The sequence below is a fragment of the Triplophysa dalaica genome, chromosome 6 (genome assembly GCF_015846415.1).
Source record: "Triplophysa dalaica isolate WHDGS20190420 chromosome 6, ASM1584641v1, whole genome shotgun sequence".
Lineage (NCBI taxonomy): Eukaryota > Metazoa > Chordata > Actinopteri > Cypriniformes > Nemacheilidae > Triplophysa > Triplophysa dalaica.
Window position 1 is genome coordinate 18,164,632 of NC_079547.1, and position 26,725 is coordinate 18,191,356.

Sequence of the window (26,725 nt, forward strand, 5' to 3'; positions counted from 1 at the left end):
TCCCATGCGAATCGGCCATGTATGTAATTTGTAACGTAAAAATTCCCCCACAAATTACCTACCATATTTTGACAAACACAGAGGTCCTGTGATAATATTATTCCCATGTAAATAGGCATTAGATATTAGAACAGATATTAGATGTGGTGGAAATGTGTACAGTTGCTACGGTTACCTCCTCAAGCCTGCACAATTTGGCTTGTGACTATTAAACGGCAGGTGAAATCAGATGCCTGAATAACTTGTCATTTAAGAAATAGTTCACCTAAGAATTATTTTATTACTAACCTCAAGCCCTTCTAGACCTGTATGACTTTATTTATTCTGCTGAACACAAAAGAAGATATTTTGAAGATTGTTGGTAACCAAACAATACTGGATCGCATTGACGTCCATTGTATGGGCACAAAAATACGGAGACATTTCTCAAAATATATTTTTTGTGTTACACAGAAGAATGAGTAATATTGTACTTTTTTCATTTTTGAATGACATGAGGTTTAATAAGTGATGACAGAAGCTTGGGGTGAACTAGATTTATTGTTACCAGAATGTTATTTGTGTTTTGGTGTTCTGTACGTAAGTGTAAAACAAATGTGTGCTGTTTTTGACAAGAAAAGCTTATTTGGGCTAAAATTTGAAACATCTCCCAAAACCGTCCCATAATTTGGATGAACTTTTTTGCACATTTCAGACTATTTGACAGTTTCTGTTCATTATAATTTTACATTTTAAAGGGTTTATTATTTTAATATGTTCTTGAGATTCATTTTTGCAAAACGTGAATATTTTTAACGAATATTTTCAGTCCTCACGCTCTCAGCTCTTTTAGGATACTGTTTGCCTATAGATTTGTTAGATTCTGATATAAAATAGGGAAGATTTCAGACCCACGGCTTGACTTACGTTTTTTTTAAACAATGGCAATACAAGTCAATAGGAATGCTTGGGAATCCTGTAACATCAGTCTTGTTTCCAGAATGTCATATAAGCATGATGGAGACTTAGGAGCCATGTACAAACATACAGTATCATGAGAGTACCACATCTAGGCGCAGAGGGCGGTTGGATCATCTGAAAAAATGTGTTAAAAAAATGTTTAAACTTGGTTGTAAACCTTATGCAGCCCTTACAGCTAGCTGAACCCAGCCTTGCAAACCTGTTTCACCGTATAAAACTATGACTGAACACAGACGATGCCCTCATTGACTTCCTACTATGGTTACAAGAGTACATTTACTACAACCAACATATAGATGACAAAAAATAATATCTGTCTTCATACACTATATCTAAATGACTTCCTCATTACTTTTTCACACCGGAAATCCCACTGATCATGTAGCCGGTATTAGCTGTACTATTGTTTAAATTGAAGTAACTATTTTAATTTTCTCCAAGGAAACGAGTCAAGACCTCTCATTTACACCTAACACCTACCTTTATGACTATGTATATATTTTGTCTCACACGTATGCTACACCTAGACGATGCAATAGGGATAAGATATAAATATGTAGTTATTTTACGTCCAGGCTAGTATTATAAGCTGATGTACGTCTAGCAGGTGCGGTCGCCCCCTGAATATCAAGGAGATATTGCCACCAGTTTTATATGGGCAAGCATCCCTCATTTTTTCATGCATGCATCACCTTAAAGAACAAAATAGCACATATCTCAACCACATTTCTGAGAAGTGCCTTTACAGTTATCCCAATATTTTACTCTTATAGCATATAACATAGGAGTGTTTTTACTGTATTTAAGTGCCTTGACATCACTCTTATATCGATACTGTTCAGTTCCCCTTCCCTAGAATCCATCTGGGTTCTCTGTATCACCCTCAAAGGTCAGCTATATACTATAGGAAAACGAACATTTCTGAGCCAGAGGGAACACGCCATGTAGACGTCTAGACTCAAAACTTTTCTTTTGATCAAGTGCTTTACTGTATCAGGTATGCTGTTGTGTGTTTGTGTTTAAACAGGAGGCAGTAGCTATATTGATTTCCCTGTCTTGAGGTCAGTAATGGTTAGGGGTTGTTGAGTCTGACTGCATTCATCCACAGCGGCATAACATACAGACATCGGCACCCTACAGCCAGACCACACTCTCCCGACAGTACTGCTTTGTACATTAAAAGGCATAAAGGAGGAAACCGGTGGAGTGTCATTATTGTATTAGAGAGGTGTCAAGTGCCCTGCAGAACCCACAATTGTGACAGCTGCTATCTGTTTTGCCAGAGAACAGTGCATTACACATACACAGGCAGAAAGAGAGAAAGAGCTGTTCGAACTTTTGTTCATCCAGCAGGTTTATTGAATTTTTATGCACTATTTGTCATAAAAGTCTCATTTTACATTACTGTATATGTCGTACGAACACACAATTTCTGTGTGAAAATACTTTTATCAAATTTATGAATCCTGAATGAAGTTACTTGTCTGCCTGTATGGTCTCTGCTGAAAAAATTGAAAAAGCATGTTTGGTTACTGGCATACTGTGTGTTTTGGATGGTGGTCGCCAGGATAGAATGCTGGTGGTTGACCAGCTAGACCAGCACCAACGAAATATACTAGACAAACTAGCGTAGAAATTCTGGTTAATGTGACTGATTTCTTCTCATCTTTAGATGTTTTTGCATGTGTGTTTGTGTGTCTGTCTGTATTAGAACAGGAATAATGGAGGGTATTTTTTGTCTCCTGCTTCAGAGATTTCTCTCCTTTGCCATAGTAATCTACAATGTGACTAGGAATGTTTCAGTATAGGTCTCAACAATGCTCAGACTGCTCGTATCTGCTCGGACATCTATGTTGAGCTTTCTAAATTACATTTCTTAAGGTCAATATGAATTCATTATTAAGTTGGGCTATTATAATTATTCCTATTGTGAAACTTGGCTGACAATTAATTTTATAATAAAGTGTTTTCTATTTCCTGTAGCTCAGCGGTAAGAGCATCACTTTAACAACGCAAGGTTGTGGGATCGATCCTAGGGGATTGCAAATACCTATGTGAAAATGTATAGGTTAATGTAATTTAAGTCGCTTTGGATATAAGCGTCTGCCAAATGCGTAAATGTAAATGTCTATTAGGTGTCAGTACAATGGGGTATATGCATATAAATCGATGACGTACTTCCGCTAAAATCTCAGCCAGCTCTGCTACATCCGGCTCCATAGGAAACATCGGCATACCGCTTAAGGGTGCACATAGGATTACACCAACAACTAGGGATGAGTCACGAATTTCGAGTAGTATATTTAACTCTAGAATTTCGAATAGTGTGTGCGATCTTAAAAAACTTGCCGTGTTTTTACGTGTAACGCGTTCATGTAACCAAAGGGTGGCGCTGCCAATAATGACGCACCTAAAACCTAAAGGCTGTCAATCAAGGGACGGTAGAGGAAAACATTTTCCCTCAAGAATTGGTAACGAAGTTACGCACACTGTAGACCCCCGTGACATAACGGAAATGATAAATTGAGACGATGTCAAAAATGTGTTCTGTGTGGGGTCCTTTAATAAAATGAATGAGAATAAAGTGCAGTGCAAACTCTGGAATGCAAAGCTGACTTATCATGGATCAACAACTACGATGCACAATCATTTCAGGGCGAAGCAGCAAGCAGGTCCATCCACAGGTCAGCAATCAGTTGCTAGTTTATGGTCAGAACAACCAATTTGGTTGCCAGACGGGCGGAGCAAATAACGGCTCTAACTAGCAAGATGATCGCTAAGGATATGCTTCCGATCGGCTTTGTCGGAGGAGAGGGTTTTAAAAATCTTATGGAGTTTGTACAGCCCGAGTTTACTGTTCCTTCTAGAAAAACCATCACTGCCAGACTGCAGAAACTTTTTCATGACAATAGAAACTGAAGCCTTTTGAGCTTTTAATTCATGAAATCGCTCTGAACTGTTAATAAATGACGTCATTCGGTTAATATGTTTTAACGCGTGTTAAGTCTGGTCTAAAATCTTTATGGCTTTAATATATTTTCTTTGATCAATCGCACTGTGTTTTAGTTGGTATAAATGTGCATGCTCATATTTTACAAGGAAATGTCTTAGCATTATGAGCAGTTGATTCTGATCGATGTACTGTTAATAAGTGCCATCATTCGGTTGTTAATATATTAATGTTTCAGCACGTTATTATAATGTATTGCTTGATGTAAGATTGCCTATTCCATAAAACATAAAGCAGTGTGCCGTCATACGGATTTAAAGCGTAAATGTTCTCTCTCTCTCCGTCTGTTTGTGTGTAATACTGTAAATGCGTCCATGTGGGGGAGGGGTGCGAATTTCTTGCGAATTTTTGAATAGTTCTCATCGATCTTCGAATATAATTTTTGCTTTAAATGCCCATCCCTACCAACAACGTGAGTCTAATTATTCAAACACCATACGTCGACAACCAAAAAGTACTGAAAGTACTATGTACCGAAAGAATTGAGTATAGTTAAAATAAAATTACAGGCAAAATTTTGTCATTTCCACTTAATTCATTTAAGTAAATTTGAGAAAGAAAAGTAGTAAGTTCAACGTTATTTTTTTAATACCGTTTAGTTAAGGTTACTTAATTGAATCAAGGCTACAAGTTTGCACAATTGCATGAAGTAAGGTTATAAAATTTGATTTTGCAGTGCATAGTGCTATCGGTTCACTGAAATTTTATAAGTTTCTTACTAAACACATCAGTGACACTTGGTGAAAAATCCCCTTAGTGCTAAGAGATTGCTTAGGGCTATTATTGGTGTAACAACTCACAAACTTCACCTTTTTTATTATTAAACCTTTCACCTGTGGCATCGTCTATCATCCGTGAAATTTTACAGGTTGCTTGTTTCACCATATAATTGTCACTAATATAATTTTTTTCAATGAAGAACACATATTATTCAGAAATGTGAAAATCCTGAAAATAACTATCAAGTGACCAACACTGTAAACACTGTAAAGTTCTCACCACCCAAAGTAAAACTCAGATATGAGAATGGTATTGTCATCTTTTATATGAGGCAAGTTTGGAATTTGCTTGTTCAAACTGATCCTCGCAAACTTAAAAATTGTCTTCAGTAAGTGATTGTGGATGTAGGGTTACTGTACGAACTACAGATCCCCCATTTTGTCTAATAAATGTGTGAATAATTAATCGCTTTGGAATTATACGTTTCTGTCATGCAGTCTGAGTAGTTTAGAGATATTGAGCTTCAACGTTTTTGCATTCCATTTGACTTTGTAGAAAAACCTTTAAAAAAGCCCAAAATGAGCACAGCGTAGATAATAAACCTCGCATAATGTAAATAAAAACCTCACATAATATAAATAAGTCCGAAGATTATTTAGTAATTCTTATGTGGTGTTCACATCAAACGGGAAGCATTGTTTTCCTCGCTCTTTATTTCGCGTTCTCGGCCATCGTACCACCCAATATGCGTTATTAGTGTCGCCTGGCATAATGTTGCGTCTATTTGCGTCTTTACATTGACTTTGTATGTAATTTACTTGCGCAAATCGCTTAATTCGCGTTTTGTGTGAACATAGCATTACAGTCCTATGAATTCTAAAATATGTATTTTTTTATTTTCCTATGGAATATTAGAACTATATAACAAATACAAGAATATTACAGTAACGTCTGAGACAATGTTGCTACCTAAATGTGCAGACTCCTGAGCTAATAAAGAGCAACCAACGAGCAATACAATTTCCTAGATTCAAGTCGGTGCTGAGAATGGTGTATTGTTGCTGGTTAGTGTTCAAACACGCACACACCACACACAACAGTTTGACAGATATCCAAATGACAAATGCTTTTCCTTCCCTATATTTAGACTTTTACATAGACTGTCCTGACTGCATTATAACTGGCACAGATAAGCCCGGGTTCCTCCGAGACATACCGCACCACTTATTACTGCCAAGGGCGTATGCTATGTGTGTGACAGTGTGAAAGAAATATCCAGGCCACTGTAGCACATTTTACAGTTTCCTACAGTCTCACCCTGTTGTGTGCATACAGTAGGGTTCAGAAGTGTAAGAGGTTCTATTCACGCGTCTGTCCTTTAATCAGCCTGTCTTCATATCTTCCGCTTACAGTTGATTATTTCGGCATCCTCTTCTGGTACACTCTTCCATCTTTTGCTCTCTCACCAATACATTATCCATTCATTCACGTACTCGCCCAATCTCCCTCTCTCTCATTCTGTGTTCCCTGAGGGGTCTCATTTCCATTGGAAAAAGTGCCAATAGCTGATTAGTTTCACCCAGTTTCTTCTTAAAAACACTCGACTTATCCTTCACCTGATCTCTCTCTTTCTCTCTAGACATATTTGTAACTAAATTCCATGATACACGTGAGATAAATTATGTACTGACCTTAAATTATTTACACAACCGTGGCCGCTAACATCGTCCTTTGTTCTAAAGCACAATGCACTGTGCTGACCAAGTGACTAACAATTCAAAGCGTGGGCTTTATACATTTCATCAAATCATCTGAACTGATCAGTGAATCAATCTGAATAGAACACAGGAGACGGGAGAACATACGTGTGGAGAAAGAGGTAGATGAGTTCTTTCCACTGATCAGTTCCTGACAGTTGGTGAAGATGTTTTGATGAAGGACCGCTGGTCTCTCCAGGGGGCATTTCAAAGAAGTGACGCACATAGATGAAAGGCTGCACCTCAAAACACATCTGGAGTGTGTGTGTGTTTATTTTGTGTGAATGTTGCTGATTACCTGCGTGATCTCTCGTAAAGATTGAGATTTAAAAACGCAGGCTGGTAATTGTAATGGGCATTTGAGAGTTTGTAGCCTATTTGCAAGGAGGGTTGCGTGCATGTTCAGTGTTACAGGAAATCACCTTTCCTCTGAATGTTTAAAGGGTCCGAATTTTTGTGTCTAGTTATACAAGTTTTAGTAGTAAAGAAATAAGAATGCAATGGAGAAATATTGTTAATGTTTAATAAAGGGTTGTTTTTTATTCAGCTTTTATACCGTGTGGCTCTCCACTTCATGGGTGGATACCATATTGACATTCTACATGATGTAAACATATTATTATTGCTATCAGGCTGTGCTCAAACCAGAGAACAACAAAGGCAATACACTTACTGCAGACACTACACAACAATAATAATGGTGCCCGAGTCACATCTGTGTGATCCTTCGGACTTAATAGAATGAGTGTGGGCGAAAACGTAAAGTCTAGACGAGCTCATCGTGCTGGATGAAACAATGATCCACAGGTTTCACACACAGATTGAAGATAAAAGCACAACGATCAAAACAGCGACTATATACAGAACATCAAAACATTTATGTAAATGAAGCAGTAAACAAGCTTCCTGTATACAGAGCAGTGGCTGTCTAAAACCATTGGTACGGTCCACTGTAGATAAAAATGTAGTTTTTTTTAAATAAAAACAAAAAGTTTTGGCAGCCAGGTCAGCAGAAAAACCGTAAGTGGGTGTGTCCACCGAGGCATTTATACGCTACTGAAAACGCCAGGAGCTGAGCTAAAACACCTGCTCTATGCGCATATGAGCTGAGCGTTCTGCTCCAAGTTGAGCACTTTTTCAGCTCGGGGCGCCTGACCAAACGCCGGTGCTCAGGGTGGGAAAAAAGACCCGCTGCTCACGATTTTCATGAAACGCGGCATTTCCGATATAAACAATTGGAAAAAAAAAACGCAGAACGCCGGCAGAAACGCATCGGTGGACATAGCCCCTAACTGTCTTTTTCACTTAAAATGACAAATTTTCTTGTAAATGTCTTTTTTCCTATAATTTGATGGATTTGGACTGTATTTCTGTACAATTCTGTAAAATTACAGTTTTTTAAATGTAGTTTTGAAACTGTATGAATAGGAGCCAGCAAAGTGTTAAGCCGGGTGCACACAATGTTGGCCATGATTTGAACATCTGAGACCAATTTTAGGATCCTGTACAATTCCTATGATTCTAGCCCAAAATCTCTAGTCTTCGATCGTTAGTTTGCAGGGATGTGATTTTTCCGTATAAATACGGATTCTCGTATTTTTTTACCTAGAATTTTTGATGAACTAAAACATGCATGTATGGATGATGTAGATGCGCCATGTAGTGGCTGTGTATGGAAGTCTCTTTAGGCCACGGGATCCTTTACTTTACGTGTTCAATTATTGTTTAATGAGTTATAGCTGAATATAATAAAATAAAAGTAGGGCTAATATAAACTACTCAAGGGGTGTCATCTTATTTGAGATTAGCATAAGATATTTGCACAAAGCATCGACCTATTTTATTTAATATTGTTTATGTGACTGTTAACCTAATAAACATTTGAACTGATATTTCCAAAATTGCAGTCAGAATTGGGTAGTAATAACTAGTAAAAATGGCCTGTTTTGTGTTGCTAAGTGAATCATGTAACTTTAATTAGTACATTAAAGACTATTTTGGGGGGGGATTGGGGTTGGGCGGGGGCGCATGCAGTCTTCCTTCTTTTTTGTCCTTGGCTGATAATATAACGGGTATTACATGTATGCGATAGTCGATTGATGACCACTGCGATCATTTTTTTACTACGTTACATTTTGTCATTGTCAGAGACATTCAGCCCCAGTCATTCAGTATGGTTTCTGCAAAAACAACCTTTAAATTAAAAACTTTATTTTGTTTCATTTCATATTAGAAAAGATTATTCCTAAAAACTTTTAAGCAGTTGATCTCATTGCAGGTTCCTCTCGAGTTTACAGTTCACACAGGTGCCCAAGGAAAGACGAATATTTTGCTCCGGAGTTATAAACAAGGATTTGACTTGCCTCCTAGGAACTCTGCACATTCCCTCAGAGATGTCTAATTTTAGATCTGGACACATCTGGACTAATAAAACATGTCATCCTAAGGCTGTCACGATTATGAAATTTGGCTCACAATTAATTGTCTAATTATAAATTGCGATAAGGGTGATTAATTGGCTCTTTAAAGGCTTTCAAAATCATAACAATGAATCACAATTAATTTATTCAATTAATAGAAAGTAGATACATTAAGAAAAATTCTGTAAATATCTAGTAACATTCCCCATATAGTGACAGAAAAGACTGAGATATGGCACTTAGGATGAAGTCGTCATGCTGCATAGATGCAGCAAATCTGGAATCACTTTAATAAGCTCATAAACACAAAAATTGCAAATCTGATACAACTCAAATGTCATTCGAACGTAATAATGAGTGCAGATCAAGGACGGTGGATGTAAAATGCTGCAAATCACCCTAGTTTTCTAAGGATTTACAATAATTGCGGATATCTGACATAATTGCGATTATGTGTTTATTTATTTAATAACTGTAACAGGCCTCGTCATCTCTATATGTGACAAAACTAGAAGACTTGTCAAATATGTTACATTTAATTATTTTTTCGAAAATGTATATAGTATAGTTATATACTTACGGACAGTTATAGATATTATAGTATTTCTTGTCCAGTATTTATAACAATTTTAATGTTTTACTAGTAAGATCATAGTAACCACAAGGAAAACCTGTCTTGAATGTCAAGGAAGAGAACCCAATTGCAGGCAGCGTTAGTGAAGGGGAACACAAAGACTTTTATAAATATAACAAAACACCAACGAAGGGAAATGAACTAAGATAGTATAATACAAAAAGAAAGACTTCCCTCAAGGGGGCGAAAACAATAGAGACAGGATATATATAATTACTTAAAAATACTAAGACACGACTTGATAACAATAAACATCCAAGGGGCAAGGTAATCTAACAGGTGATGATGACAAAACAGGGCAAGACGAACAAGGCAAGGCAAACACTCAAACATCCAATGGTTAAACAATCAAAATGAGCAAGCACAGGACAATAGACAAGAGGGCATTATAAAGGATTAAATCAAGAGGGAAATGGTGTGGGGATGAAAGCAAGAGGGTCAAAATGCCTCTCTCCACATGAAACAAGAGGTTCTGTCATGATTCTGACATTACATTAACCAATGATAGATTTGTCATTACATAGTAAGGTGTACTAAAACTATAGTTAAACAGACTTTTCTTTTTTATTATTTATCAAACTGACATTTCCCATAAAATCTTACCTGACAGCCCAATTCATAAATTATATTTATAAACTTGTTGTTGTGCATCTGGTACCTTAAGGAGATTATTTTTAAAACAGATTTTTAATGTAATTACTCAATAATTGACAACTCCATTAATGCAAAGATTCAGATTATGATATACAACGAATAGGAAACGTTTCGTTCCTACGTCACTAATCAAAATAGCACATTTGTGACAGTGATCCATTAACTTCTTTGCTCAAAGGGTAAGATTTATTCATTCTGTTAAAGCACACAAGATGCTTTTGGAACCTTCTCAAATCATACTGGGATAACACGGATCCTCAGGTTTTCCACATAGTTTTTGAGTCTGTGCCAGCTGTCATTAAAGCAAAAGGGAGACACAAGTCACAGAAACAAATGCTTGTTAAGAATTCTGATACATTTTTCAGTTAAAATTTGGACTGAAATAGATATTGTTATGGTAATAAAATTAATTACAAATCATATTTAATTATAAGTATGCAAATCGGAAGCATTTTTAACCCCACTGTATGAATATATAAGAAGTTTTCCCAAGAACAATGCTCAATAATTAAACTCCAATTTCAATACTAATATCAAATAGAGCCTATTAGTATGGAAATAGGGTTTTATAACTTAAAAATCATGAACGACACCAGAAGGTTGCAGGTTAATGCACTGTAACTCCGTCGTCACACTAGACTTTGAGCGTACGAAATTCGTTCACATTGAGACGTTTTAAACTTCTATTGGTCTCACGCATTCATGTAACACGAATTTGCAGGTTGGTGGTCACCAAACTTGAACTAAGCTATGCAGCAAAATGCGAAACTGCAGGACACTAAGAACGAATCAGTGCCAAATGTATATATAAAAAGGAAAGTACATTTATTTTCCGAAAAAAGATGCATCACAAAAATAAGAAAATGTAAATGTAGTGGTGTACACCCAGATTTGAGCTCTAAACACCATTTTTTTGTGTGTGTTTGCTATAGCTGGCTCAAGATGAGGGGAGTCCAGTACGGGGTTTCGGTGTTGTTGAGTATGAGAGGGCGGAGCAGGCCGAAGCCGTTCTGCTGGAGATGGACAGGCAGCTGATCCAGGGTCAGGAGATACGGCTGTGTCTCTGTCCTCCAGGGACCTCTGGACGCAGCACACTTGCTGCCCTCATCGCTGCTCAGGGCGTGGTAAGAACATTTTCTTTATCGTGAAACAGCAAGAAACCAGAGTTTCGTACATATTAATGTGCACGCATCACCGCGCACACACGTGCATGTGTGAAACTGCGGCTTTGACAGTTTAATTACAGTATTCATAGGAACCCTGCTGTTTCAAACATCTCCAGACCTCCGCTGCATTTCCGAGGCCTGAAATAAACCACAGGGCTATTTTCAACTTGCCGGACAGGTCTACATAAAACCAGCTGACGGAAACATGAGCATCATACAGAAAACATTGAGCGTTAACCAGTGTCAAGATGACACTGGTTCAGAACTAACCAGTATACATAGACTTGTGAAAACCGATCTTTCAATTTGGACTTCTTTCGACTTTCTGTCTTCCTTTCTGTTTTAGCCTCAGAAAATATCCAGCCAAATAGAGCAAATGCAATCTGACATTTGTCAGGAAGTCCACCCCTTAGAGCCACAAGCATCACTTTATTTTATACAACTGCACCACTCACAGACAGACTGTGAGGCCACAAGCCTTCCCTTCAGTTCTTTTGCTTTCGTGTGAGTGTAGACATAAATTTAGTTCTGCTTGGGGTCTAGCAGGTGTCTGCACTAGCTCTTCTCAGTAGCCAACGCTCTGGGAACTCATGCGAAACGCCAAGGATACTTGCCTGCTGGTTATTATTCAGTAATATTCAAGGCTGACTGGATTTGCTTTGCCTCTTACGAATGAACATTGATAAAGTTTGTTCAGCATGTTTATTCAAGTAATAAGGCACTCGAGACTCCTAACAGCATATTTTAAGGACACGGATGTTTGTTAAAACGTTATTTGAGTAGCATTTTTTCATTAGAAGATGTAGTCATTGACATTGACTGAGAGGTTATAGCTGAACAATCTGCATTCAGGAATAGAGGTGTATTGATTATAGCACTAACTATTGCGATACAAAAAATCACAAAATGTTTTTTAAAGATATTACATCTGGTTAATTCCATTGGCTTAGCCGCCAACACATCTGTGTAAAATATAATGTTTGTTTGTTTTGTAATGTTTTTGGATTTAGCTTTTCTAATTCCTTGATTAAATTACATTTTATGTAAAATAAAATAAACATACTTACAGATTTTATCAAATTATCATTCATTTACATTAGAGGTTCAATAATATACTGGTGTTGACATTAACCTTGATATTAAAAACCATGATTATCGATAATGTTGTAATGTTACACGTATGATATCAATTTAACCAAATTATTGATTGATTTGATTGATAGCATTATTATTTGTGAATCAACTTGCAACAGATATATCAATAATATATTATTTTGTTTGGCCACAAACTACAATAATCTTGGAGTGGGATTCAGATATCATCTCAACCCTATAATTTACATACAGAAGTTTCAATTCAACCTTGAATGTTGTTAAAGGGATAGTTCATCCAAGAAGGAAAATTCAATCATTTACTCACACTCATGTAATTTTATACCTGTATAAATTACTGTGTTTCGAAAAAACATTAAGAAATATATATGGAAGAATGTTAGTGATTTTCAGTTCCGGGACATCATTGACTACCATAGCAGGAAGAATTAAACGGTAGTCAAAGGTGCCCGTGAACTATTTGTTTTCCAAAAGTCCAACAGAACAAAGGTTTTCCTACTATGATAGTGGATGATATCCCAGAACTGAACTGAACATTCTTCCAAATATATTTCTCTCTGTTCATTTACATTTATTACAACCTGAGGTTGAGTAAATGATGAAAGATTTTTCGTTTTTGGATGAACTATCCCTTTAACCCTATAAAAGTTATATTTCAACAACCAAGTTGGCAAATCTGTCATTTGAATTTCAGTTAATAATCACATTCTTAGCCCAGTATTACACAATATGTAACAGTGAGATGGTGGTCTAGTGGGTTAAACCACTGAACTGGTAAATCAAAGGTTGCTGGTTCGATCCCAGCAGCCACCACCAGTGTGTCCTTGAGCAAGACACTTTACTCCATGTTGCTCCAGGGGGATTGTCCCTGTAATAAGTGCACTGTAAGTCGCTTTGGATAAAAGCGTCTGCCAAATGACTAAATGTAAATGTAAATATGTCAAATCGTTAGCTGAGTGTATCATTACATCCCATCCAGAACCCGATCTATCAGTTAAATACATGTACAAAACTGTAACACACATTAAACCATCAGATGTAGTTTCAATGTATGTTTAGTTAATGAATGTGTAGATTCAGTTTACGGTAGAGAAAAGAAAGCCTTTAGGCAGCAGCTTATGGATATTCGAAAGCACATATCAGAATCTGAGCTAATTCATCTCTTGCTGCAGAAGCATGATGGGAGATGGCTCTGCTCTTTTCCATCCTCAAACACACACTCTCTGTATACTCCACCTGGATGCTGATTCACCCAGAGCTGTAATTATATTCACGCTCCACTGATACAGGCTTTTCAATGGTTGATTCCTAAATTATCGCCATCAGTCCTGAATAGCTGGTTACATTCTTGGATTCGTCCATTACGGCATGAAAGCACCACAGCGTGTGGGTGGAGGAATAGTAGTCAGCAGATGGAGATGGAGTGTGGTGAATGCACCCACACCTCTGACAGACATCAGAGATCCAATGAGAGTTCAACATGTCTGCAAGCATCTCCCCATTGCCAGCAGATACACACACATGCTCACTCACAGCCGGGCCATAAACATCCCAGATAAACATTTAACAGGACATAAAATTGTGAAGAGAAAACTGTTTCTGCGTGTGATAACTGTAATTGGTGGGATATGTGTTCATGTGTGCCAAGAAACTGAGCCTGAAACACTTTGTGTAATATTCATTACTGTTCATTTTATAGTAGTTTTGCGATTTTTGTGTTACTGGTATTAAAATGTTAGACATGGCTAAATGTTTTGTTTTTTAAATATGCAATAAAAGTCCACATGAAATAGGAAAAGTGATATTCAGTTTTAATGCTTGAGGAAAGTAGCAGGAATACTGCGGTAATCTTCTTCGGAAAGTTTATCATATCACAGTAGACATGGCAGTTATTTGAAAACAAATTGATGTTTTTAATCTTGGTCGTGTTTGTGTCTCTTGTAGATGTTGAGCAATAAGAAAGGTTTGCTGCCAGAACCCAATCTGGCCCAGTTCCTTAATAGCATGACCAATCCTGCTGCTCTCCAAGTTCTTATGAGACCCTACCCTACAGGCAAACGTGGAGGTATCTTTCTTATATATCTATTACACACATGTTGCGTTTCCATGTTTATGGGGACTTTCCATAGACATAATGATTTTTATACTGTACAAGCTGTATATTCCTTACCCTTACGGTACCCCAAAACCATTTTCAAATAAATTTTTATAAATTTTTAATTTTTTTACTTTGATTTGATCCCCACAAGATAAAAAAAACAGCTATCATCATCTTTCTTGGGACATTTTACCAGGACCACATACGCACACATAGAAAATGACTTTTATTGTCCCTGAGAACCGGGAAATTACGATTATTTCTACTTCCGTGGTTCGACACATTTGTGAGTGAAACGGAATTTCGAAATAGAAAAATAGTGGGCGTGCCTTAGTCTTTCTCTTCGAATTGATTGGAAGTATAAAAAGAGCTATTGCGTTTTGAAATTGAACCGGGAGCAGTTAAAGGGGAGGAGCCTTCTAATATACATCGTTTGAGATGGAAAGTCACTGTAGGACGGAAGTACATTTTCAGATTTTAACTGAAGGTTATGAGGGTACACACATTAAAAAGAGATGGACCCACATTTATAAAGTCTTTACAATAAACACCGCAATATTTCTTGAAAAAATAGGAGTTAACGGATAGGCATTGTAAATGTTTATTTCACTGGGACTTTAAATGCCTCTTTACTCATTACGCACACACACTTTCTTGAATATTCATGAATACTTTTCTAAAAGTACTCAGAACCAATCCGATCATATCTCCTGAAGTTGAAATGAAATATCCCTTGTATGTTTGCACATGCGTGTGTGTGTGGTCCATTGAGCGGTGATCATCAGCTCAGAGCAGATTTTTCTCTTGATGAAGGCCTAATCATATATTAAAATGAACTTTTCATTGGGTGGAAGAATAAATGAGATGAGGAAGAAGTGGAGGCCGGAGCTTAAAGAGAACACACAATTACGACACTAAATATAGCGCATGATTAAACGTTCAACCTCTGTACCTATTCCGTAGCAACTTGCCATTAGCCAAATCTGAAATTTTGGTATGAGGAATGTTGAGCCATGTGCATTAGACTCCCCCTTTCTTTTCCTCTAAGGGTTCGTTTTGGATCGTTTGTGATCACATGTTCTGCCTTGGTTTATTTGCTGGTTTCTCCCCAGGAAAGTTTGGCCGACCTCACAATCTCCCGTTCCTGCGTCCACCGCTCACTGCAGCTCTGCTTCAGTTAGGAAAAGCACAGCAGGTACTTCTTTCTTTCAAGATGGCGTTGTGTGGACGGGTGTTTTTTTAACTATAGCCAATTTTACTTCCCGTGGGTTTTGTGTGTTCATGTGGCACAAATGCCTATGGTTGAAGCAAGATACTACTACATTAACAAAAGCAACTGCTGTGACCACATCTCTCTCTCTCTTTGTCTCTCTCTGTCTCACATGCAGAGTGCCATTCTAGGTAATGGTCTTGTTCTACAGAATCTTCTCCACATGCAGATGGCTCAACAGCAGCTCTTACAGATTAAAGACAAGCACATTTCTAATGTAAGGGTGTGTGTGTATTTGTGCGTGTCAGTCTTGTGTGCCCATTACCAAAACATCACTGCATCAGTGTGTGATTTAAGTTCTTTCTGTGAGGATATTTTAGGCCTGCATTAAATGAGAAAACAGCAGCTTTTTTCAGAAAAGCATTATTTGTTTTTATTTTATAAAGCAGTATTAGAACTATAGTTCTATGAAAAGTCATCCGTTCTGTAAATGGGTATTATTGCTTCTTGTTTGCCCATTTTAATTCACAGAAATCCTACAAAGTCTGTTTTCTCTTAAAAACGTGCGTGCTTTTTTGTCACACCCATAATGCATGAAATTTTGTCTCTTTTAAAATAGAAAACTTGTGATATTTTTGATGTCTGAATTCTATCATCAGGGGTTTAGATCAACAAAATAAGATGATTCCATATATTGATAAAAACATTTAAGCATCTCCAAGCATTTATATTTCAAGTTCTGATTGAAAATGTCACGTCCGTAACGCTGGAATTGCCACATTACTGTACAAACTTGTCATAAATCTCCATTAATGTCTGTGTGTGCGTGCAAGATTGTCTTGTTGAGCATGGTTGAAAAGGTCAAAAAAAGAACACTTCCCCTGCAACGAATGCGAGTTGATCAGTAATTTTGTTAATAACCTCAACATAATAATGAGTTTTAATCGAACTGCACGAAAACATACAAACCGCCTACTCAAGAATCGAGCGAGTAATGCTTCTTGTAGAGACTGTGGGAATGTTATGAACAGAAGTTTATTCTGAATGCCAAAGTTTTTTTTCACATTAACCAACCAAACATGAAAAACCAAATGCAAAATTTTTTGTAGATTTTTGACAAGTGCAGTTTTAACAAGGGATGGAGATCGACTCATTTCCAGAGAAATTATAACCTGTGCTGTTTGTCACAGATACGACCATTTTGCTAAGGAAAAAATGTAGTTGTAGTAGCAACAGTGTTGTTTATTATTGAAAAAATGAAAATACAGTTTCATGGTCAGTACATGTTTATGGCTCGTACATTTTTTCAATCTACCCAGGTCTAAAAAAATGAACTTTTGGACTCTGACTGATGATCATGTGCTTTGTTTTAGCTCATAATCTCTCTCTTTTCAATAAATACACACAAATGTATTCATTGCAAGCCTCATCTTACCCTATCCTTTCATTTCTCTCTCAGGTCCCTGGTCTGTTGGGCGATCCCTCCCGGCTGCTCCTGCAGAAAGTTCTGGGTCTTCGAGCTCCTGCACAGGTTCCTCTGGGGAAGGGGTTGCTGGGAGATTCTCCCACAGGTGAGCCTGCTCGCCACAGCCTCAGACGTGAGGTCACAAACGCCGCTGTGGGGAAAGACATTTGCAATGCAAATATTCCAACTGTTTGAATGCTCTATTATGAGCTGCTGGAGGCATCAAGCACTTCAATCAGTATTTATTTTCCTTTTGTGCTCTTATATAGAAGGTGTGTGTGTGCAAAGTATGATATAGGCTTTCATCAAAGCAACGGAGACTTTGAAGAGTGTGTTTGTGTGCAGGGTCCTTTCTATTTGCATTTCAGTGCTATGCAGGTGTTACAGTTAGGTGAGAATAGTCAAGTTGCGACAACACTGCAGCCTCTGGTTGCAGAAATGCAGATAGATCTTGCTGAAAAATAAGTAGGAATGTGTATTATGTATTATACGATAATGTGTATATCTGTACTCAATATTTAAAGTTTTTTAAACCATACTAACCCTAGTAGCTCTCAAGTGTTTACAAACAGCTGTCAAGGGTTGCCAGATCTGTGCAACTAGATCAATGACCTTAGCCAATATACAAAAAACACTACTTTAATATCATCTTACTTTAAGATTAAGGAACAAATCCTTCCACCTATAACCTATGGAAAAACAACCTCCAACAACAGTTTAAAAAGAAGATCAAAATGATTTTTGGGATTGGAGAACCTTGAACCGTCCAGTATGAGCACGACCTATGTATAGTGGCCCATAGAAACAGCCAATAATGCAGCCGCTAATCTGTACAAATCTATGGGAATACATAAAGTAAACTAGGAATGTTTTCACAAGCACGACATAGCACCGGTTCTTAATAAACGTCCCCTCATTTTCCGATTTTGTTTGCTTTTTCTCTTTATTTTATCAAAATGATGACATTTCTTGACTCAACACTTCTACAAGTAACCATCATATCTTTTGTCTCAATACTATGATGAGTCAAATATATTATTTATATATTATTTATGTGCTTAGAATAGTTCATTTATTCTAAATATACTGTTCTTTCTTTTAGTTAACATCATCAATTTTAAAACCAAGCAATATCAAATCAGCCCTGATCCTGAAGGACAAATCCTCAGATTAAACCAAAATATTTCAGCCTTCATCAGTGAATTCTTCAGAGGATTATTTTTGTAGCCAGTTTAAATCCCAGTTGTCGCATGCAATGAAATCCAGGATTTTTTTACCACCAAAATGTACTGGACTGTCTAAGACCTTGTACTAACCAGCGGCAACTTGACAAGATACTAGACACGAGCTGTTTGTCTGTCCACATGGAATGTAAAAATGGTTAAAAATAGCACCTATGTCGCAATGCATTGTGTAAAACATGTACCTTGTTGTGGGAGGGCATCCTGAAATTGGGGGATTTGCTGGTTAATAAAACCAACCAATCTTCATTCATTCATGTTTGAAGTTAGTCTTGTACATTGACTTGAAAGACGGCATGAAAAGAAAATGGTCACCCTGTGTCCGGTCCAGACCGTAAGACACTGTAATATATGATCACATAAAGTACAATGCCACTGATGTTCTCGTTGTTGTAGAGTTGGGTCAGGACTCTTCTCCAGTCACATCCCAGGGAGCGAGCCTAGGGCCTGGAATATCTGGTCGCTCACATGGAAATTCCACATCTGAGCAGAACGGAGTCCCGACAGCACCCATTGCACTGGAAAAACAGCCCACACCTCCAGGAACGACAGGGGGTTCTGTATGCGCCCAAAGCCAGATGCAAAACTTCCTCCCTGGAATGAACACAGCGAGTCTGGGTCCATTGCTGGGTAACACGACGCACAAACCTCTGACCAACCATCACAGCACTAGTCCACAGACTAGCTCTTGTGTTACAGTAAGCCTGGTTCTTTGTTTATTTCATTATTTTTTTGTTTCTTATTCAATTAGGATGCTTTAACCTATATTGTTACGTTGCTTTTTAATTTTCTTCTCCTTAAGACTAAATTGAAAAAATATTTTCAGATTTCAATTCGGGTAGGTTCATATTTGTAGTTCGGTCTCTTGGTTGTTTTGGTCAGAACCCAAAACGAAAAAAATATTTTAGTTGTTAGCGTTCAGACTGGCATTTTAACAGCGAATCTAAAGATATCGAACCTAACAGTTTACGTGTAAAGTCGCAACGTGATTGGACAGCTTTTATGATTTATATTTTAAAATGGAACTCACCAGACATTTAAACGTTGCTGTGTGCTGAGTTTTACCTGCTATGACGTTATTTTTAGCAAGCCGCTAACTCACGAAGACCTCATGTTTAAAGCAGTCAAAACGGCGCCAGGAATTCCTCTGTTACATGCGCAAACACAGATCTAATAAACACTCCTTTTATGTTACCAAACAACTTGATTTTCGGGTCGTATCTTGTTATCACTTCCAGTTTTTGGTATATTTAAGTCGAACCACGCCAGAGTTCGTTTAAAAGCGGTCCGAGACCCATCTTTTCAGTGGTCTCTTGCGCTTGTTTGATGCGAACCAGGGTTTTGAGTGGCAGCGTTCACACTTACACAAATAAATCATCAAATAAAAACATATTAATCTTGAGTATTTAGTTTGATCACATTTATAAAAAAGATAGATACAGCTGTACAATTATTTCCAAAAGCATACAGTGCATTCCGGGGGGGGGGTGGTTAGCTGAACTAACATTCATCACCCAAATTCAGTAAACACAAGTTAAAGTGACATCTGCAGATCTTGGAATTGTCCAATAAGGGACTAAGAAAAATTGTTACGAAACAGTTTTATATGTTCGGAAAAAACTTTCCGAAACCTGTACGATCACTGGAGGGCAGAAATACTAGGGAATATGCACAACTCGTTTTTTTGACAAGTTGACCATGTTAAGCATGAGAAGACAGCACTTTTAAAACTGTAAAGAAATCAGAATGCATGAAACACCGTTGAATAGCCCCTTTAATTGTTAATATTTGTCGTATTGCTTGTATTTGTATCTTTGTCCTAAACGGAAAAACTTGCTCTACAGAGAGCATTTTGTAAATACATTATCTCCTTTGGAAAAATAGAAAAAACGCAACATCTTTGGTCTGTGTCAGCCACCGTAGTGCTTCAAAAAGGAGGGGGATTGGGGGAGAGAGCCGTTGGTTGCACTTCACAACCTCACCACTATATGCCGCTAAGATATATACACTGGACCTTTAATTGAGGAATTTGTTAAGCTAGTTGTTCTAGTGGTATTAGAAATCATTTATACAAATAATATTTCATTTGTATTAACTGCAATTTTGCAACTTAATTTCCAGCAAAAATGTATAATTAAAATGTGATATATTGTGATTTATAAAATTGAATAAGTTTGAAATATATAAAACCGTTTGCGTTTAGACACAATAACGTGAAAGCTGGCATAAATTATTGATGTGCCAAGTTTTGGATGAGCTATTCATGTGTATGTGTCCATTGTTAGCTGCTTTCATCATGGTTGTGACCTGTTTAACACACACACACACACACACAAACTCTTGTATGATGTCCCTGTGTTGTTCTCTAGGAACAGCTCTTAATTCATGACTCATATTTTGTTGTGTTTAGCCGGTGGTAAGCAACGCATTAAAGCTGCCGCCATTGTTCCCATCTGTAGGAGTCTGCATTGAGAAACAGCACTCTCAGTCAGCAAGCAGAACTTAATACAGACTCCTGACTGAGTTCTGGACTGTAATGACAGAGCGCTAGTGCCTGCAGGCTCTGATTACTCACTGCATTACCCTGCAAAGGCTAATAGAGAGCTGTCTTCTGTTCCACTTCTATTAGAAAAGAACGGCAGACTCTGTGCCAGTACTTTTCCACATCATCCCTTTTCCTGAATCGCTATCTGAATCCCGTGGAAACGTGAAGATGCTTTAAAGGAGTTTTCACGGTACAGTGCAGATTAGGCTGTGTCGACAGCATCTGTGGCCAATCGCTGTCCTAAAGCACACAAAACGATTTTGTAAAAACCTCACATAGAAGCATTTGCAGTGGTCGTCTGTGGGGTCAGACATTGCATCAAAGTAGCAATTATAAATAAAGTTTATAATAAAGAAATATAATGTTCAGAAACTTTTCAAGAGCTTAAAGTTGTGACCTTGAGAAATGTGATTTTTGCCGACTGTGCAATACAACGTTATTAGAATTGACATTTAACTGAACTCAAAGTGTGAATGAACTTGAACAATTTACGAGAGCATGTTATTCTACAAAAAAAATATTTCTGTGTGTTAAGAAAACCCATTTCTGTGTGTTAAGAAAAATGTATTAACCAATAATATCAAAGGCCATTTTTCATAGTCCAGGAAATCCAACAGGTAAAATTAAGTCCCGCCCTCTTATTGCCTGAGTTTTTTTATTTGAAAATATTTCTTAATGTTTTTTCACTCTTGTTCACCAAAACCTGTGTAGGTCCCTTTCTTCAGTGGAACACAAACGAAGATATTTTGAGAAATGTCTCAGCGGTTGTGTCCATACAATGGAAGTCAATGTTGTTTGTTTACCAACATTCTTCAAAATACCTTCATTTGTGTTCCGCAGAAGAAAGAAAGCCATACAGGTTTGGGATGACATAAGGGTAAATAAATGATCAAATATTTTTTATTTTTTTATTAAACTATCCCATTAATAGGTCTTCTCTCTTACTTTCAATCTTGATCATTCTTGACCTCTCTCTTTATAGACTCAATCCAATTGTCAGACATCTCTATTAGGAGACCCTCCTAAAGAAGTCAAGTTGCCTTCCAACCCCTATCTAAACCTGGCTAGTGTGCTTCCCGGAGTGGTATTACAAGGTAAGTGCGGCACAAACAGACGATGACTCACGTCTCGCAGACCTTGGACTGTGTTTTCTGTCAGCTTTTGATTTGCAACCATAATGTTCGCAGTGTATGACTGCAAACTGTTCGACTGTCTCTCTGTGTTCCTGTTCAAGGGCACAGCTAGACCGCAACACTGCAGCCCACACCAGCAGAGAAGATAATATGTGTGAAATATTCTAAATGGGTGTCCCTGACAAGGCCTTGATTTACATCAGCATGTCTTTGTGCGTGTGTCTCTTACAGCACCCTGCAACAGTAAACCTCAGACCGTTCAGACTCACAGTGGGACGTACAGCGCAGTCCTGCCCCCTGCCACTCAATATAGTGCAGAGACCACACCTGCTGAATACACTCAACAATACGCTCAGCAATATACACAGGTAAATACAGTACTGCAGACATCGACCCCATTGACTTCCAATGTATGGACACAAAGTCACATTTCTCAAAATATCTTCTTTTGTGTTCCGCAGAAGAAAGTTATATACAGGTTTGTAACAACATGAGGGTGATTAAATCATTACAGATCTTTTTATTTTGGGTGAACTATCCCTTTAACAAGATATGCACAAATAGGAGTGTGTATTCATGCTGCTCCATTATTATAGTTTTATCTATCTGAGATAAACCTAAATGGCATTCTAAAACTGTCACGTCCGGTCGGACAGAACCCAGATGCAGGCAGAAGTGAAGGGGTTAAACAATATTTATTAAGGCACAGATGGGGCAAACAAGAAACTAAACAATACTGACAAACAGAAAACTTCCCACGAGGGGGCAAAACAAAGTTCAGGATAATCTAAATAATAAATCCAAACACAAGGGAAGCAGGAACAAGGTAATCCAGACACGAAGTAGCAACAGGTAATAACGAACACGAAGTATTAACACGGAGTAACTAGTAAGTACAATGAACCGACCAACAGCAAGGGAATCTGGGACAGTAAATAAGGGGAAACTAATGAGGAGCGATAACAAAGGGATCGGGACGGGCAGGTGACAAGATTTAACAATGAGTGCGACTAGCGGGAAGAGGCATAGACAGGTGAGGGAGATGAAACACTAATGGGACGCTAGACAGAGAGACGAGGGGGCGGAGCTACATGGAAGACACACGGCGAAATGTTAAAACAAACCGCCACGTGTCTCCACACAAGACGAAACACACACAAGACATGATATTGTCATGGCTCTGTCCCCAAGGCCCGAATACTCAGGACTGGAAGGACAGGACCGTGACAAAAACAAAATGTGTAATGGATGATTTACGGTATATGTTGGTCTGACATTAAGTAATTGCACTTTGCATTAAAGGGATAGTTCAGCCAAAAACTCAAATTTGCCGTTTATTTACTCACCCTCAGGCCATCCGAGATGAAGGTGACATTTTTTCTTGAGTAGAACCATAAAGAAGATTGTTTGGTAAATCCACAGCCCTCTCTGCTTCATATTATGGGAGTTTATGGGGTCTGCCCAGGCGTGTATATAAACTCCCAAATATGATTTGGGTTGCTGTGATTTTGTGATTTAAATAATTTGTAAATAATTCTGTGCAAGCATTTGGTTGATACTTTGGAAGAAAAGGGATTGGTCACCCTCTTGTCATTTCAAACCTGTATGACTTTCTCTCTTCTACAGAACGTATAGAATAAGATATTTTGAAAAATATTGCTAACCATTGTATGGACACAAAAACCAAAGCAAGTCAATGGGGACCGGCGTTGTTCGGTTACCAACATTCTTCCAACGACGTTATTTTGTCTTCTGCAGAAGAAAAGGACGCCATATAGGTTTGAAATGAGTTAAGGGAGAGTAAATGATGACAGAACGTTCCCTTGTAATTCATAGACCAAAAAAGAAACAACTCAAAATAAACACAACTAAAGATTAATTTTATTTAATAATAATAATAAATAATATTTTTTTTTCCAAAATATTTCAATAAATATTTGCAAAATATTGCAAAATTGCTATCATGAGTTCTCGCTATAATTAAAGTGTTTAATTAAATGTAGATATTGTGAGTTTCCATTATAATTCGCTTTCATCTCTAAGGTAGCTGGAGTAAACCTATTTGTCTGTCATATGACTCTATATCACTGAAAAACGGCAATGCTGATTGGTTGTTAGCATCACAGGAACTCAAATAGTCACCATTCCAAGCTGTGATGTGACCTAAAAATACCTAAATTTATCCATGTCAATTATTTAAAGTCCTTAAAAAAAACATCAACTCCAACTAATAAGAAAAATACAAAAGCAATAGGAACTAATAGATTTCAGCACGCTCACGGGAGAACATACTCAAGGGGGAATGAAAAGGAGTTGCAGTCCACCCACGGTCTCACAGATCCCCGCCAGTGTCTTCAGGGTGATCCCCTACTCATGCCTTGGCAGAGCGTTCGGAGGGGAAGGAAATTTAGCAGGATTAAATGGCTTAAATGTGGGTCTCCCTCTCATTACTGCCGGCGTTCCTATGACAATACGAGATGGAGTGGGTGAGAGTTGGAGGAATGGAAAGGGGAGCGAGAGATGCAGGGGGGGAACGGGAGGGGGGAGGAAGATTGGCTGCGAGTTGTCTGTCCCATCTGGTCGCGCACTCCCACACAGCTTTAGTGAAATGAGACAGCGAGCGTTCGCGCTGTAGGCGTCCAGAGAGAGCGCAGGGAATGGTGAAAGGACTGATGGGAAGGAGATGAGAAGGAAGGGGGTGTGTTAAAGAAACGGTTGAAGAGAAAGCTTGACAAGCGGAATAGGCCGTGAGGTTAGTCAGTTTTGCCACGGCTTTCTGAAACACATAGATTTTTTACAAAGCTCATCGCTCTGAAAAGCAAGGTGTGCTATGATTGGCCAGTTAACCACTTTGCCCAGCACTTATACTGATACTACCCTTCTCTGATTCCTACACTAGACGATGGAGTATAGTGTGTAATATGTATAGTGTAAACCATGTCACTCAAAAGGTATTTGGAACTACCCGTCAAAATAAAAGTCCTGTTAACTTAAATGAATTTTATGTAGTGAAGTAAACTATAACTGTAGTGTACTATACTATTTACTTTATTAAATTGCTATAAATGTGCTAGTAATATCACCATAAAACAGTACAATTACAAAAAACTGAAAATGTACTGACAAGGTGCTGGTTTATATAAAAAACTGATATTATACTGTAGTTTACGAGTTAATTCTACGGAATACTAAACATATCTTTTCATGTAGGCAAATTGTATAGTAAAAAACCGACAACACTGAATCCAGAAAAAATGTAATGTAATTGGGAAAAAATAAAACAGATTTCATAGGACTTAGTGATATCTGAGGCTATTGTCAGAATTTTTTTGTGATCTTCATCCTTTTCCATTGTTTCCAATTTCTGTGATAGGAAGCAATGCAGCAGTGGTACCAACACTACCAAGCACAGGGCTATGGCAACACAATCCAAGAGACAACTGCAGTCCCAGAATGCCCAAAAGAGCAACCTCAGGTAAGCACACGCAACAGCTACAATACCACAGTAATACAATAGTAATATACCCATGACGGATTAAAAGTTTAGGGACACTTGACTGAAATATTGACATTAATTTATGGTTTAATTACGTTTGTGAATCTAAACCTGTATGCAAGTGAGAAAAGGATTATTGAGAGGTAGAATGTACACTAGACTGATGTTTGCATTTGTAGGGTTCTTTATTTATAGGATAATAGTAAACTCATTAAAATGATGAAATAACACAAATCTAAATGTAATTTAATTTAATTATAACAAAAGATGTATTTTGATATGTAAAATATTGTATTAAAAAATTAAATAACATTGTAAAATACTTATAAAAGTTACATCATTGTTTAGTGTCATGGTTTTAGTTTATGGGGGTGTCAGGGATGAGGTTAGTATATTGTGAGAGTCAGCGGACAGTCCCAATAATGTCCTAATAAAAATGAACAAATGTTGAAACGTAAGTCATATCTAGGTAGATAAACACAATAATCAAGTCCAATGATAGAAAAACAAACTTTTATGTGTTTGTGTTTGTGTTGTAGGTGGTGGTCTCCTCTTCATACGGAGACTACAGTTCCTACATGCATGCTGTCAGTCAGTACTATTCTCAGACACAGATGAGCCAGACAGCTGCTCAAGTCTACCAGCCCCGAGATGTCAGCAAGGTACACGCACACACACAGAAACACAGTCATGCTCACTTTACGGTGAACGTAAACCAGCTCGAGAAACCATTTTGTACAGGAATACACATATGATCGCATCTGCTACATACAGCTCACATTATTCACACCGCAGACGGATGTCAAAAAGTCAAGCCGGGCCCTCCGCTGTGTCTAAGTATCTCCCAGCTGACACCTCATCTGTACTGCTGGAGATCACTCGATGACTTACTGCACAACCCTCGTACAGTCACTGACCAAAATAGACCAGAAATCCAGCCATTCATTTCTCCATAGACACATACAGAATGTACATTGTATTTACGGTTTCAATTTCAAATTGTTATGCTGATAACCCGCATATAAATGAACTATATGAAACAAAACAAATGCAAAACAGAAGCATGAGTTTATCTCTGGGCTGTTTGCTCCGTAAACATGCGT

The 26,725-nt window shown here is 37.8% G+C and overlaps 1 protein-coding gene across 1 annotated transcript in view; it reads left to right on the plus strand.

The window, feature by feature from the left end:
* LOC130424793 (ribonucleoprotein PTB-binding 2-like) overlaps positions 1-26,725 on the plus strand; it is a 53,401-nt gene that overhangs the window by 22,428 nt on the left and 4,248 nt on the right. The window contains exons 4-13 of the mRNA XM_056750713.1: positions 11,088-11,279; positions 14,379-14,499; positions 15,645-15,727; positions 15,921-16,019; positions 17,202-17,313; positions 18,845-19,146; positions 21,976-22,087; positions 22,358-22,494; positions 25,500-25,601; positions 26,162-26,284. Coding sequence (XP_056606691.1) covers positions 11,088-11,279; positions 14,379-14,499; positions 15,645-15,727; positions 15,921-16,019; positions 17,202-17,313; positions 18,845-19,146; positions 21,976-22,087; positions 22,358-22,494; positions 25,500-25,601; positions 26,162-26,284 — 1,383 coding nt within the window. The remainder of the gene's footprint in view (positions 1-11,087; positions 11,280-14,378; positions 14,500-15,644; positions 15,728-15,920; positions 16,020-17,201; positions 17,314-18,844; positions 19,147-21,975; positions 22,088-22,357; positions 22,495-25,499; positions 25,602-26,161; positions 26,285-26,725) is intronic.